Below are 14,764 nucleotides of genomic sequence, written 5' to 3' on the forward strand. Positions count from 1 at the left end.
CCCCAAGAAAAGACAAACAATGAATTATGAATTTGGTAGAAATCCCTGGTTTAATGTAGGGCATTTTTGCTGCTTCTTCTTCTCTGCCTCTCCGCGCGTGATAGCAATAGCAATAGCAGTAGACTTATATACCGCTTCATAGGGCTTTCAGCCCTCTCTAAGCGGTTTACAGAGTCAGCATATTGCCCCCAACAATCTGGGTCCTCATTTTACCCACCTCGGAAGGATGGAAGGATGAGTCATGAAGAGTTTGCCCATTCTTTTGGGCTCGATCCTGAAGCAAGTGCTGCCCGACTCCCCTGCAAACACCGCCCCCCCCTCCCCGGTCGAAGTGAGAGGGACCGGAGCTCGTCTCCCCTTTTGGACCGGAACATCCCCAACGCCAGCGGGCCATCCCCCTTGGCAAGGGGGGGGGTAGCAGGATGCTGCGACCGGCGGGGCGGCTTCCTGGGAGGGAAAGGAGGGGTCTCGCCCGTCTTCCACGAGCCCCTCTCGTCCCCGAAGCTCCCCAGCCCCAGAGACGGAAACCCCCCTCCCTCAAGGCGCCCCCCTCCCAGCACACCCGAAGTCCAGTAAAGTCCCTGGCCGGGACGATGGGGCCAGAGCCGCGCATGCGCCTCCGCTCCCCCAGCTCTCCAGCTGAACCCGGCGAAGCCCAAGCGCCAGATCCGCACCAGCGGCCGGGCAGGAGGCGATGGCTGGGGAGAACCAGCAGCGGACTCTCCGGAAGAGCATCGCGGCTCAGCAGCCGGCTCCTCAGTCGCCCCCGCCTGGCAACAGCCCCACCGCCCCGCAAGCGCCCAGCCCGGACAGCGGCGACACGGAGCGAGTGGCGCTCAAGAAGGAGATCGGCTTGGTCAGCGCCTGTGCCATCATCATAGGTGAGGAGGGGGTAGAGGGGGAGACCCCCCTAACATCACCCCCTAGGGAGGGGGGTCTCCCCCGGCTTGGAAAGTTGCTCTTGGTGGTGCGCGGTCCTTTAAAAGAGGAGGGGGACAAGGGAGAGGCGAGGCTGCTTGGAGGAGGAAAAAAACCCCTCCTTCTTTTCTCTTCTTACACTTTAACAGAGTTGGAAGAATAGAATAGAATAGACTAGAATAGAATAGAATAGAATAGAATTCTTTATTGGAAAAATGTGATTGGACACACAAGGAATTTGTCCTTGGTGCAGATGCTCCCAAGTGTACATAAAATACAAGATACATTTGTGAACAATTATAAGGGACCTTGTAGGTCATCTAGTCCAACCCCTCCCCCTGCCCAAGCAGGAGACCCTACAGCATTTCTGACAAATGGCAGTCCAGTGTCTTCTTGAAAGTCCCAAGTGACGAAGCCCCCACAACTTCTGAAGGCAACTTCTGTTCCATGGGTTGATTGTTCTCACTGTCAGAAAGTTCCTCCTTATTTCCAGGTTGAATCTCTCCTTGTTCGGTTTCCATCCATTGTTCCTTGTCTGGCCTTCAGGTGCTTTGGAAAATAGCTTGACCCCTTTCTCTCTGTGGCAGACCCTCAAAGATTGGAAGGATGCTATCATGTCTCCCCTGGTCCTTCTCTTCACTGGACTAGCCATGCCCAGTTCCTGTAACCGTTCTTCAGGGGGACAAATTTGGAAGGGGGAATATTGGCTACCAAGCCAGGTCCCCACTCCTCCTCCCTTTACGTTTCTTTCCGTTTCTTGGCAGCTTGCATACTGGTAGTCCTCAACTTATGGCCACAATTGAGCCTAGAATAGAATAGAATAGAATAGAATAGAATAGAATAGAATAGAATAGAACAGAACAGAACAGAACAGAACAGAACAGAACAGAATTCAATTCTTTATTGGCCAAGTGTGATTGGACACACAAGGAATTTGTCTTTGGTGCAGATGCTCTCAGTGGACATAAAAATAAAAGATACATTTGTCAAGAATAATAAGGTACAACACTTAATGATAGTCATAGGGTACAAATAAGCAATCAGGAAAAATATCAACATAAATCATAAGGATACAAGCAATAAAGTTGCAGTCATACAGTCATAAGTGGGAGGAGATGGGTGATAGGAACAATGAGAAGATTAATAGTAATAGTAATGCAGACTTAGTGAATGGTTTGACAGTGATGAAGGAATTATTTGTTTAGCAGAGTGATGGCGTTCGGGGAAAAAACTATCCTTGTGTCTAGTTGTCTTGGTGTGCAGTGCCCCATATCGTCGTTTTGAGGGTAGGAGTTGAAAGAGTTCCAATAAATTCCATCCAAACCATGGGCAGCCACATTGGTTCCTGGAGATAAGAGCCATTTCTCACATGGCTCAGTCCTCCAGTGGGTTTTGGGGGGCACTTAACAACTTCCTGCAGTCAATCCTGCTTAAGTAGCTTTTGGAGATCCTCAAGTGCCTTTTTGCCCTGTTAATATTTCCTATTTATGAATGCAGATTTATTTATTTAGCAAACTCCTGGATTAATAATGCTTCGATTTGTGAAGACAGATATTGGGATGGGGGGGGGGGGGTAGGCAAACAGAAGGTCTCAAAGCAGTAACTGTGTTCACACAACCCTCTGAACTGCAGTTTGTCCACCACGTTTTAGCCACTCCTGTTGTGCACACCAAGCCAGTGGATTTAGATGTGGAAGGCCAGAAAGTTTGGCAAAGTGAGTGAGCCCCACTTCAGTTAATCCTCTTTAAATCTATCACACGAGCACCACTAATGAGTGAAAAGGTTGTGGCGGTCTCCGGGGGGGAGGGGGGCAAATTAACTAAGAATCTGAGACTTGTTTTGCTTTTTAAAAAAAAAAAATCTTGGGAGGCGTCTGGAAAACGGGCAGCTCTTTCAGAGGGACAGTTTTGGGAGAGAGCCCTGCTTTGATTGATCATTCCAATTATGTAAATGCCACCAACAATGTTTTTGCCAGCCTGGATGTGTGTGTGTGTGTGTGTGTGTGTGTGTGTGTGGATTTTTGTGACAGCAGTTTAGGGCTTTTTCCAAGGCAGCCCACCAACACACGGTGTTTTCATTGTCTTTGGGTAAGCTCCTGTAGAAAACTAGGCTGTTATTTTAAGCCTCAGGGAAATAAATAGACATGTGTGCCTGTGAATTCATTGTGATGCAGTTTTTATTGAGTCAATCTGAAGCCTACTCTTTTCCCCCCAAAAAACCTCCGGGTGCGTCTTCTCCTTCTTTATGCCTTGTCCACCTAACAACAAGAGCCAAGGTGGCACAGTGGTTAGAGTGCAGTACTGCTGGCCACTTCAGCTGACTGTTATCTGCAGTTCAGCAGTTCAAATCTCACCGGCTCAAGGTTGACTCAGCCTTCCATCCTTCCGAGGTGGGTGAAATGAAGACCCAGACTGTGGGGGCGATATGCTGACTCTGTAAACCGCTTAGAGAGGGCTGAAAGCCCTATGAAGCGGTATATAAGTCTAACTGCTATTGCTAACCTCTCCAGTGGGTTAGGAGAAGAGGAAGAGACAGAGAGAAAGAGAGTGGACGCCAAGATCAGATTATGAAGCATGCTCCTTTGTGATTTGAACCTAGGTCTCTGGCTGTGTGTTCTGACCCAGCCTTCGCAGAACCAAGAAACGGACTCTTTGTCCCAAAAAAGCCCTCTTTATTTATCTACTGTGAATTACTGGCATTCACACACCGAAAAGTCCAGGCAATAATCCTTCAAAGGGTTAACTGCAGTAACAGACCTTATCCATTCCTTGGGAAACTTGCCAGGCAGGGAGCTTCCAGCTGAAAAGCTGTAAATTAAGTTCTGGCTAGCAGTCTCTGAACCACGATAAGCAAATCTGAAAGAAATACGAACTGTTGTCTCCTATGACCACCACTCTCCTTTCCTCCTATTTATTCCCCAGCCAAGGTGGGACCATTCAGCATCCACATGTGCCTTTCTTCTCGAGTTGATTCCTTATCCTCAGTTGTTCTCCTCCCCTAACAGCTCCATGAAAATGCCCATCTGGAACAGGCCCCAGCTGTTCTTCCTCCCCACTTATCTCCGACTCCGAAGGTAGCTGGGAAATGTCAGATGGCTCTGGCTTCCGACGCAGAGCATCCATCAGAGCCTTCCCCAGACTCCAGAACTGGCCCAAGTTCCTCCCCAACCGCCTCATCATCCGAGTCTGCCAGCAGCTCCACTGGCAGCTGGTGGGCCACAACATGTGCAGTGATCCTTTAAGCACATCCTGTCTCCCAAGGTACATTGAAGGGCAGGTCCTATCATCCAGAGTCATCTTCCACACCATGATATTTTGTGCTCTTGGGAGTTTTAGTCCTGTTACTTGTCCCAGCTTCTGCAAACCTAGCAGTTAAGATGCAAGTAGAAAAATAGGAACCACCTTTGGTGGGAAGGGAACAGCGTTCCGTGCGCCTTTGGCATTGAGTCATGCCAGCCACATGACCATGGAGACGTCTTCAGACAGGGCCAGCTCTTCAGGCTTGAAACAGAGATGAGCACTGCCCCCTAGAGTCAGGAACAACTAGCACATATATGTGAGGGGAACCTTTACTTTTACCTTACCTTTTGGGAAGGATGATGCTATCTCGGGTCTTGACTGGATGTCGGTTGCAAAGTATCACATCTTTCAAAAGATCTCCAGTCCTTTAAGGCAGTGGTCTCCAACCTTGGCAACTTTAAGACCTGTGGACTTCAACTCCCAGAGTTCCTCAGCCAGCTTTGCAAAGCTGGCTGAGGAACTCTGGGAGTTGAAGTCCACAGGTCTTAAAGTTGCCAAGGTTGGAGACCACTGCTCTAAGGTCTCTTCCCTAGGTCACCTGTGAGGTTCCAAAAGGTCAAAAATAAAATTGAAGTCCATGTGAAAAATAATAATGAGCTCCAATTAGAATTTTCTTGGCCAAAGGAAAGAGGAGAACGGAACAATATACACCACAGTGTTCCTAATTAAGCCCTTGAGGGTAAACAAAACAATTTGGTTAATCCACTCCTAGGTCTCCCTGCCATGGCTAATCTTCACCTACCATTCAAGAAAAATCTTGACCCTAAATACCAAACAAGCAGTCACAGAGCCCCAATGACATATTTGGGAGTAAAAACATTGCCAGTCCTGAAGGAGAAGAAAAGTTTGCATTGAACCGTTCGTGGTTTTTTTTTCCCCTTTGTTTTAAGTGGAGAAATGTAGGCTAGTGTTTAGTTTAGAGAATGTTAGTTACAACCTCTTTCAATCAATGGGGGGGGGGGGGGAAATAGCCTTTTTTTTCAGATCTGGAATGGGATGCTAGTCATATCCTACCGAATGGAAGCCCAAGGCTTTCCAAGTTGATTTGGTCTTTGTTGTTAGTTGCAAAGTCGTGTCCGACCCATCGCAACCCCATGGACAATATTCCTCCAGGCCTTCCTGTTCTCTACCATCCTCTGGAGTCCATTTAAGCTCACTCCTAGTGCTTCAGTGACTCCATCCAGCCACCTCATTCTCTGACCACACGGAGGAGAGCCTTTTCTGTTGCTGCTCCGACCCTGTGGAACGAGCTCCCCATGGAGATCCGTACCCTCACCACTATCCAGACCTTCCGCGCAGCCCTCAAGATCTGGCTCTCCCAGCAGGCCTGGGGATAGGCTTCCAATTCACCCGCCCGAGTGTTTGATTGTTGAATGAAAGTTGTGTTTTACTATTTTTTCTTTGTTCACATATTGTTTTGTTTTTGACCTTGCACCCCCCTCCCCCCCCCCCTGTGGTTGTAAGCCGCCCTGAGTCCCCTCAGGGAAAAGGGCGGCATATAAATCCCAATAAACTACAAACTACAAACTGTTGTCCCCTTCTTCTTTTGCCTTCAGTATTTCCCAGCATGAGGCTCTTCTCCAGTGAGTCCTTCCTTCTCATTAGGTGGCCAAAGGATTTGAGTTTCCTCTTCAGGATCTGGCCTTCGAAAGAGCAGTCAGGGTTGATCTCCTCTAGGACTGACCGGTTTGATCACCTTGCAGTCCAAGGGACTCACAGGAGTCTTCTCCCGTACCATAGTTCAAAGGCTATTATACAACTGTTATTAATCATTATTTTTTCTTTGACTCTCTATTTTGAAATGACTCTAGGCAGAGTACATCATAAAACATGGACAGAAAGCCATTTCAGAGGGCCTCTTTTGACAAGCAAGGTGAGGGGGGTGGAAGTAGAAAAAGTTTCACAGAGCTCATGTGTGCAGACTAGAAGAGAATATTTGTCACTCAGGGTCTTACTTTGGGCTCTTGGTGCCCTCTGAGCTTGGTGGCTTTCTTGCAGACGTTTCATTACCAAACTAGTTAACATCATCAGTGCACTGATACACCACGGATGACATTCCTAATTTGCTAATGAAACGTCTGCTAGAAAACCACCATGCTAGGAAAGCACCGAGGACCTCACAATTCCTACATTGTTAGCTATTGTTACTGGATTGCCATCTTGGGTGTGTCTTGAAATACACCCACGATAGATTTAGGATACATACATGTGAGTTGAAAGAGAAAACTATCACCCCCTTAATAGCTAGGAAACGAGACATGAAAGAAAATCCAACGCACCCTGAATTTTCAGCCAGGTTCATGCTTCTTAGTGTTGTTTTTTTAAAGCACAGATGTTACAAAAGCCACATCTGTTGAGTTGGATGGATGTTCCACTAAGAAATAGAACATAAGCTTTTTATTATTACTAATCTTGAGAGACACCGTGGCTCAATGGCTAAGACACTGAGCTTGACGATCGAAAGGTCGGCAGTTCAGCGATTCGAATCCCTAGTGCCGCGTAACGGAGTGAGCTCCCGTGACTTGTCCCAGCTTCTGCCAACCTAGCAGTTCGAAAGCAGGTAAAAATGCAAGTAGAAAAATAGGAACCACCTTTGGTGGGAAGGTAACAGCGTTCCATGCACCTTTGGTGTTGAGTCATGCCGGCCACATGACCACCGAGACGTCTTCGGACAGCGCTGGCTCTTCGGCTTTGAAACGGAGATGAGCACTGCCCCCTAGAGTCAGGAATGACTAGCACATATGTGTGATCATTACCTTTATTACTAATTACTAATTACTTATTACTTTATTACTAATCTTAAGCCCTCTTTTCCACTCCTACCTTGTTGAAAATATTCATCGAGGGTTCTAAATTCTAAAAGCCTTCCTTTTTTTGTCACCAAATTGTTACAACAGATGAATCATCATTTGTTGTGCAGGGGTGTTTTTAGAGATGAGAGCTTAGCCTTTCGGCTGACTTCCTTAAGCATGTCGAATTTGAGCCTTGTGGTTTTCTCAAGAACCTACTAGTTTGAAATCTGTGTTCATTTAAGATAAATCCAGATCCTATCATAAGATATGGAACTGGCCAAATTACAGAACAAGTCTGTGTTCTTTTTTTTTTTATGTGCATGCATGAGTAAAGATGCAAAATATATTGATGGCGGAAGAGAACTTTCTTAAAAGTGCAGTTGTCCCTCAACATCATCTTCGAATGCTTATTATTTCCTTAAATTGCACTTAACGCTACCAGATCTGGTAGATTTAGAACAATAAATCGAACTGTGGCCCAGATTTCTCAATGTGACTGTGCAAAGTTTGGGGGCCCCAAACTTTCAGACCTCAGGGACCACTAAATTCATAATTTTAAATCCCAAAGACTACTACCGTGTTTCCCCGAAAATACGACAGGGTCTTATTTTCTTTTTACGTACAAAATGTGGCTTGGACTTTATTATGGGGGGAGGGTTTATTGTTTTGGGGTCGCCGGGCAGATGCTCCCTTGCGAGCGGGCTCTCAAAGAGCCGGGCACAGCCTCATGGGTGAATGGCTGTGTTGCGCTGTCGCAGCAGCGCAACACAATAGCCATGAAACACCACGCTCACGAGCAGCCACCCGGCAAACCCCCTTTGCAGCTGGCCACAGTGCCATTCACTGACCTAGGGATATCGCCAAGCCACGTGAACGCCTGTTTGCCACCGCCCGGCTCCCGCGGCTTAGTGCCCTCCAAATGCCAGTGAATGGCGCTCTGCACGGCTGGAGAGGGGGGTTGCATGAGTGGCTATTCTGCGGCTCACCCGCCTGCCAGCTCACGAGGCATGGCCCAGCTCTCAATACAGAGCCAGGGCATCTCCACTACCGCCGCCATCCCAGCCTGGCTTTTTCGGTGCCTTCTAAACCAAGTCTTTCAGCAGTGGCCGCTCTGGGCGCAAGCTCTATGGTTGTGGGCCAGCTGCTGGCAGAGCGTACAACCATAGAGCGTGCGCCCAGAGTGGCCACTGCTGAAAGACTCGGTTTGGAAGGCGCGGAAAAAGCCAGGCTGGGATGGCGGCGGCAGCAGAGGTGCCCTGGCTCCGTAATGAGAGCTGGGCCATGCATCGTGAGCTGGGAGGCGGGTGAGCGAGAGCGGAATAGCCGCTCGCGCAACCCCCCTCTCCAGCTGTGCAGAGCGCCATTCACTGGCATTTGGAAGGCGCCAAGCCGCGGGAACCAGGCGGCGGCGAACAGGCGCTGACGCAGCTTGGCACCTTCGGGATACTGCTAGGTTGGTGAGCAGCCTCTGCCTGGCCAGAGGTGGGGTTTTTTCCAGGGGGCTTATATGTGGGGGGGGGCTTATATTTTTGCCCACCAGAAAAATGTGACATGGCTGTATTATGAGGACATGTTGTATTTTCAGGGAAACACGGTAATACGATCTGCCTAATGACCAGCTGGGTGAGAATGGCTAGGTGGTCACGTGATTGGGTGGGCGTGGCCAGCTTGATGTCACTCATGTCAAGGAGTGTCTCGCCGGTCTCTTCTCGCCCCTCCCCTCCCAGCCACTCCTCCACTGCCTGCCCGGGCTCCTTAGGGCCCCAACAGGAAGCAGTTATTGGAGATAAGCAGCCAGCATGAGAATGAGTTAGCAAAACAGCTGGCTCAGTTCAAATTGGATTTGACCGAGAAGAAGGCTCAGCAGAAGGACTTTACCAGGATAGGCTTTCCAAGCAGAGGGAAGACCTGCAGGAGTGCAAGGCCAGGTGCCAGGGCCTGGAGGCTTACTGGACTGAGATGGTCAGCCAGTTCCAGACCATGAGGCTGTCCCACTAAAACAAGGTCCTCCGGCTCTTCGCCACCAGTGGCACTTCCCTCCAGCCTTCACCCAAAGCCCCACACCCGGAGGCTGAAACAGACCCCAAGTTGGAATTTCTCCCCCCCCCAACCTCCGATCCACACAAAAAGACCCCAAAGGAGTGTGACCCGTCAAAACCGCGGTCCACTAAAGCGCACCCGATCAAAGCGCGTACGTGACGTCATCAGCAGCGCGACAAATAAAATTAAAAATAAATTAAATTAAAATTAAAATAAAATTACAGCAAGCCGATTCACATAAAGGTAAGGGTTAGGTTTAGGGTTAGGGTTAGGGTTACGTTAAGCGTTAGGGTTAGGTTTAGCGTTAGGTTAAGGGTTAGGCTTAGGGTTAGGTTTAGGGTTAGGTTTAGGGTTAGGTTTAGGGTTAGGTTTAGGGTTAGGTTTGGGGGGGTTAAGGTAAGGTTTTCGCGTTAATTTGAAATTTACCGCTCACAGCGTGCCATTTTCGTCACGCTGTGATGACGTCACGTACGCGCTTTTGTCGAGCGCGCTTTAGTCTACCGCGGATTTGTGGTGGAACCCAAAGGGGGAGACTCTCTGCAGCAACACAAATGTTCATTGCACCTATCCAGCCCAGGGGCCGTAATTTGAGGACTCCTGATTTAGTGCAATATAAAAATGCAAATAATTTTTCTGCGGACCACCAAAACTTTCTCGCAGACCACCAGTTGGTGACCACCGCCTTAGAGCTCTTAACTGTTCACATTTTCATGCTTTTAGCATTCCTATCTTTAAGCAAAGAGTCACAGCATCTATTGCTGACACAATCCAGCTCAAATTCCCCCCTTTAAAAAAAATTGGGGGGGAAATTTCACGGAGACGAACAAACTAGCTTTACGATGGTGTCCATCAACAGAATGAAAACAACAGGGAAGACAAGATCACCCAGAGAGGCTCCTGCCAGCTGTTTGTTGACATCTAGGAGCATCTACGGTGAATCTGTGACATTTAAATCTCTGTCTCAGATCTTCTGGCAAACAGTACAAAGGCTGGTTATAGCCACGTTCTCAGTTTCACTCTGCTTCAGAAGCAGGTGAATGTCTGCATTAGATCTTTCAGTTCCAAGCAGATCCTTACAATCTGAGTCCTTTATTGCTTGGTAGAATCACATGCAGGTAGTCCTCGACTTATAACAATTCGTTTAGTGACCATTCAAAGTTACAACAGCACTGAAAAAGGTGGCCCATGACCAGTTTTCACACTTATGACTGTTGTAGCGCCCCCATGGCCACGTGGCCAAAATTCAGATGCTTGGCAATTGACTCATGTTTATGCAATTGACTCATGCTTATGCAATTGACTCATATTTAAGCAATTGACTCATATTTATGGCATTGACTCATATTTATGCAATTGACTCATATTTAAGCAATTGACTCATATTTATGATGGTTGCAGTGTCCCAAGGTCATGTGGTCCTCTTTTGCGAACTTCTGATGAGCAAAGTCAATGGGGAAGCCAGATCCCCTTAACAACAGTTTGACTAATTTAACAAACAGGGATTCACTTAACAACAGTGGCAAGAAAAGTCATAAAAGGTGCCAAAATTCACTTAAACAAATGCTTCACTTAGCGACATAACTATTGGGCTCAATTGTGGTCGTACGTCGAGGACTACCTATACTTCTAGCCATGCCCAGGGATTTATTGGCAATGCCGCCACCATCATCCCAAACCAGGGCTGTAAAAGAAGGTCACATTCCAAATTCCTAGCCAACATGAAATCTATTCGTAAAGCTCGTATCGTATATTTCAAGGTCTGACTTTCTTATAGTTAGAAAAGTGTGATATGTCTTGTGTGAATCCATAGGGGTCATCTTGCTCATAACCTGGCAGGCTTAAGCACTTTGGCTTCTTGTAGAAACAGCTTGTTTGTCCTCTAGGTGAAAATATCTGGTACAAAAGTTCCAGGCACACTGTTAGAAAATGCAATAGCTACAGAAGAAGGAAAAGAATTAAAACTGGACTTTTTGAGAGCCCAAGAGAAAATGGTTAAAAACAGGAAGAAAGGGTAAAAGAGTTACATTAGTAGACTAAAGAGAATAGTAGTAAGGTTGTTATTGTTATATAACTTGTTAAGAAATAAAGAAATGATAGTATATTGTTAATTGTAGAAAAAAATTGAAAGAAATGCTCTCTATGCTTAAATTGAATTAAGAGGATGTATGCTGTTTACAGCAAAATATACCAATGGATAAAATAAGAAATGAAAATGTGGTGTAACTTTGAAGGGGCAATTGAAGATATTGTTTATGTACCAAGAAAAAAATAATGGCAAAGATGAAAAATAATGGAAGAGAATAATTTGGCTGAAAGTGAAAACGAAACTATGATGTAAAAAGGACTATGTAAATGAGAGGATGAAAAAGAAAAGACCTGGACAACTTTTTGTTCCTATAATATTTGTATAAAAAATAAAAAACCTTGGGGAAAATTATATACAATTTCCCCCTGCCTCATTACAGATCTTGGTTACTGGGTTAGGTATAGTGGTGGGATTCAGCCAATTTGCACCACTTTGGGAGAACCAGTTGTTAACTTTCTGAACAGTTTGGTGAACTGGTTGTTGTAAGAAATCACTAGGGCAGAGAACCAGTGGTTAAATTATTTGAATCACGCCAATGGTTAGGTGCCCTATAAAAAAAAATTAAGACCTTGGAAAGAACACTTTTGAGTACCCTCAAATGCCCCTGCAACTGGAAGGAATCAAAGCCAGCTGGCCCCAGGTGAAGCCTTGGAGGAAATTAATAAATTTGGACTTAAGACTAATTAATCTCATGTTGCCCATGTGATTGAAAAGCACAGCGGCAGCTGGCAGTATTTTGGCTTTCTAGCTCAGTGCTTGAAGGTTGAACTTGAATTTCAGAAATCAGACCATCAAGTACTGTACATCCTTGTATAAAGCCAAGGATTTTACAAGTTCCTACCTGAGGTCTTCCTACCTAAGGGAAGAAATGGAGGTAGTGACAGATTTTATTTTCCTGGACTCCAAGATCATTGCAGATGGGGACAGCAGCCAAGAAATTAAAAGACGCTTGCTCCTGGGGAGGAAAGCTATGGCAAATCTAGACAGCAGACTAAAAAGCAGAGACATCACCCTGCCAACAAAAGTGTGTATAGTCAAGGCTATGGTTTTCCCAGTTGCAATGGATGGCTGTGAAAGTTGGACCATAAGGAAGGCTGAGCACCAAAGAATGGAGGCCTTTGAACTCTGGTGCTGGAGAAGGCTCCTGCGCGTCCCTTGGACTGCAAGGCCATCAAACCAGTCAGTCCTAGAGGAGATCAACCCTGACTGCTCTTTAGAAGGCCAGATCCTGAAGAGGAAACTCCAATACTTTGGCCAACTAATGAGAAGGAAGGACTCACTGGAGAAGAGCCTCATGCTGGGAAAGGTAGAGGGCAAAAGAAGAAGGGGATGACAGAGAAGGAGGTGGCTAGATGGAATCACCGAAGCAGTTGGCGTGAGCTTTAATAGACTCCAGAGGATGGTAGACAGGAAGGCCTGATGGGATGTTGTTGATGGGGTAGCAACGACTTCACAACTAATAACAAAGACCTGAAGTCTTTGGAAGAAGGGTGTTTCTTTGGGAGCCCATTGGAATTGAAGCAGGTACAGAGGAAAAGGCGCTATAGACACACTTTGGGGGTGTATTTTTGAAGGTACTAATTTGTAGTGCTCTCTGAGCGTGATATTTTCTTGCAGACGTTTCATTACCAAACTAGGTAACATCATCAGTGCATGGATTTTACCTAACTGGGTAATATAACGTCTGCAAGAAAACCACCAAGCTGAGAGACCATCAAGGAGATCAGTTTAATCCTGGGCTATAAAGATTCTCTTTTATCGGCACTAATTTTTCCCCTATCTTTGCTCTGATAATGTTTGGGACTTCTTCGGCTAGAAACTGGGAGATTGTGAGTTCTAGTTCCACATTTTGCATCATTAGTTTCCTAAAAATGATTAATTACACTAGGCAGGTTTTGTTTTTACCCGTCTCTGCTGAACAAACCACATTACATTAGCCCACAAAACGTAGTTTTCAAGGTATGGTTGTGAGTGCATCCCTCACATGAAATAAAATAAAAACATCTGACCACAGGATGACAACAGATGGGGCCTGTTGTTGACTTTATGGGAAGGGTTCTTCTTTGACCATCTGCCCCATGCAAAGCACCTTGGCCTGCTTTCACTTTCACTTTTAGGGGAAGCTACTGCTGTCTTCCTTCTTCTCCCTTCCACAACTGCTTTCTCCTTTTCTCCTGCCCAAGTTCCCCATCACCATATTCTGCAATATTACACGAGGCTATTGATATCCTAAAGAGGCATCATATCAGTGGTGGGATTCAAAAAAATTTACTACCTGTTCTGTGGGCGTGGCTTGGTGGGCATGGTGTGTCTTGGTGGGCGTGTCTTGGTGGGGTGGCGAGGGAAGGTTACTGTAAAGCGTTCACCGACAAATGCGCGCCAACGAAACCGCGGTGAGAAAACCGCAAGTTTGAAATCGCGCCGACGAATGAGCGCAGAGCGCGCTGACAACAGCACACCGACAAAAGTGTGCTCTAAACCTAAACCTAACCCTAACCCTGAACATAACCCTGAACCTAACCCTAAACCTAACCCTGAACCTAACCCTGAACCTAACCCTAACCCTAACTCTAACCCTAACCCTTACCTTAACCCTAATCGCGCTTATGTTGGTGCTCTTTTGTCGGCGCGCCTTTGTGGGCACGCTGTTGACATCGCGGTTTTATCACCGTGGTTTTGTTGGCGCACTGTTGTCGGGCACGCATTTGTCGGGTCACGACTGCAAAATCCCCATTCCCTCCCGATCAACTGGGACTCGGGAGGCAGAGAATAGATAGGGGCGGAGCCAGTCAGAGGTGGTATTTACCAGTTCTCCGAACTACTCAATATTTCCGCTACTGGTTCTCCAGAACTGGTCTGAACCTGCTGAATGCCACCTCTGCAACACATCTTTAGCGTAAACCAGGAGTGGCAAACCTTTTAGATGTTACTGGCCTACAACTGTCAGCAGTCCCTAGTGAAGGATGCCCGCAGTTGTCATGCAACACTTTGAGAACTTTAAACTTGTCCTACCACTCCCCAGTTTCCACAGATCTTCTCTGCTCTATTTCCTTCCAGCTCAAGTATGTAGCTAGAGATCCTCGAACCTGTGTTGATTCTTTTAAAAAATATATATGATGATGATTAGTTTACCAATTTAGCAAGCATAGAAGTCCTCTGAGTAATGTTTCAGTTCATGGTTGGTAATTTTCCAGAAGCTAAACAAGAGTGTTCTATTTTTTTTTTAAGATGACTTACAGCCTCCTCTTTTATACCTTGCTAAGTTTTAAATTTTTTAAAAACACTGGAAGAAGGATTCTGTTTTGTGTAGTCATGCTTCTTTTCCCAGTATTTACACCATGAGTCCTTTTTCGTAAGAGCAGTGTTTTTAAAATAAATTGCAAAATAATTAAAACAGGGAAGGATAGATTCCAGGGAGATTACCACTGATTTAAGTTTTTTTAAAAAGGGGGGGAGGCATTGACAATAGATTTGTTCACTCTCATTTGTGACTAGCTGAAAGGTAATTCTATTTTAGTTTGCCAAACCTGACTGGGTGATTGCTTTTTCCAGTTGAACTCAAGAAACTCCCTTGCATAACTGTCCAGACTGAATCCCGCCTTGACTAGGCTGTGCAACTTTTTTTTAAA

General features: G+C 46.2%; 1 protein-coding gene across 1 annotated transcript in view; it reads left to right on the forward strand.

Moving 5' to 3' along the window:
• Nucleotides 1-694: 694 nt before the first annotated feature.
• Nucleotides 695-14,764, forward strand: part of SLC7A10 (solute carrier family 7 member 10) — a 40,439-nt gene continuing 26,369 nt past the window's right edge. Inside the window, exon 1 of the mRNA XM_032231129.1 lies at nucleotides 695-881. Within this exon, the coding sequence (XP_032087020.1) occupies nucleotides 695-881 (187 nt within the window). The remainder of the gene's footprint in view (nucleotides 882-14,764) is intronic.

The sequence above is a fragment of the Thamnophis elegans genome, chromosome 14, assembly GCF_009769535.1.
Source record: "Thamnophis elegans isolate rThaEle1 chromosome 14, rThaEle1.pri, whole genome shotgun sequence".
Taxonomy (NCBI): Eukaryota; Metazoa; Chordata; class Lepidosauria; order Squamata; family Colubridae; genus Thamnophis; species Thamnophis elegans.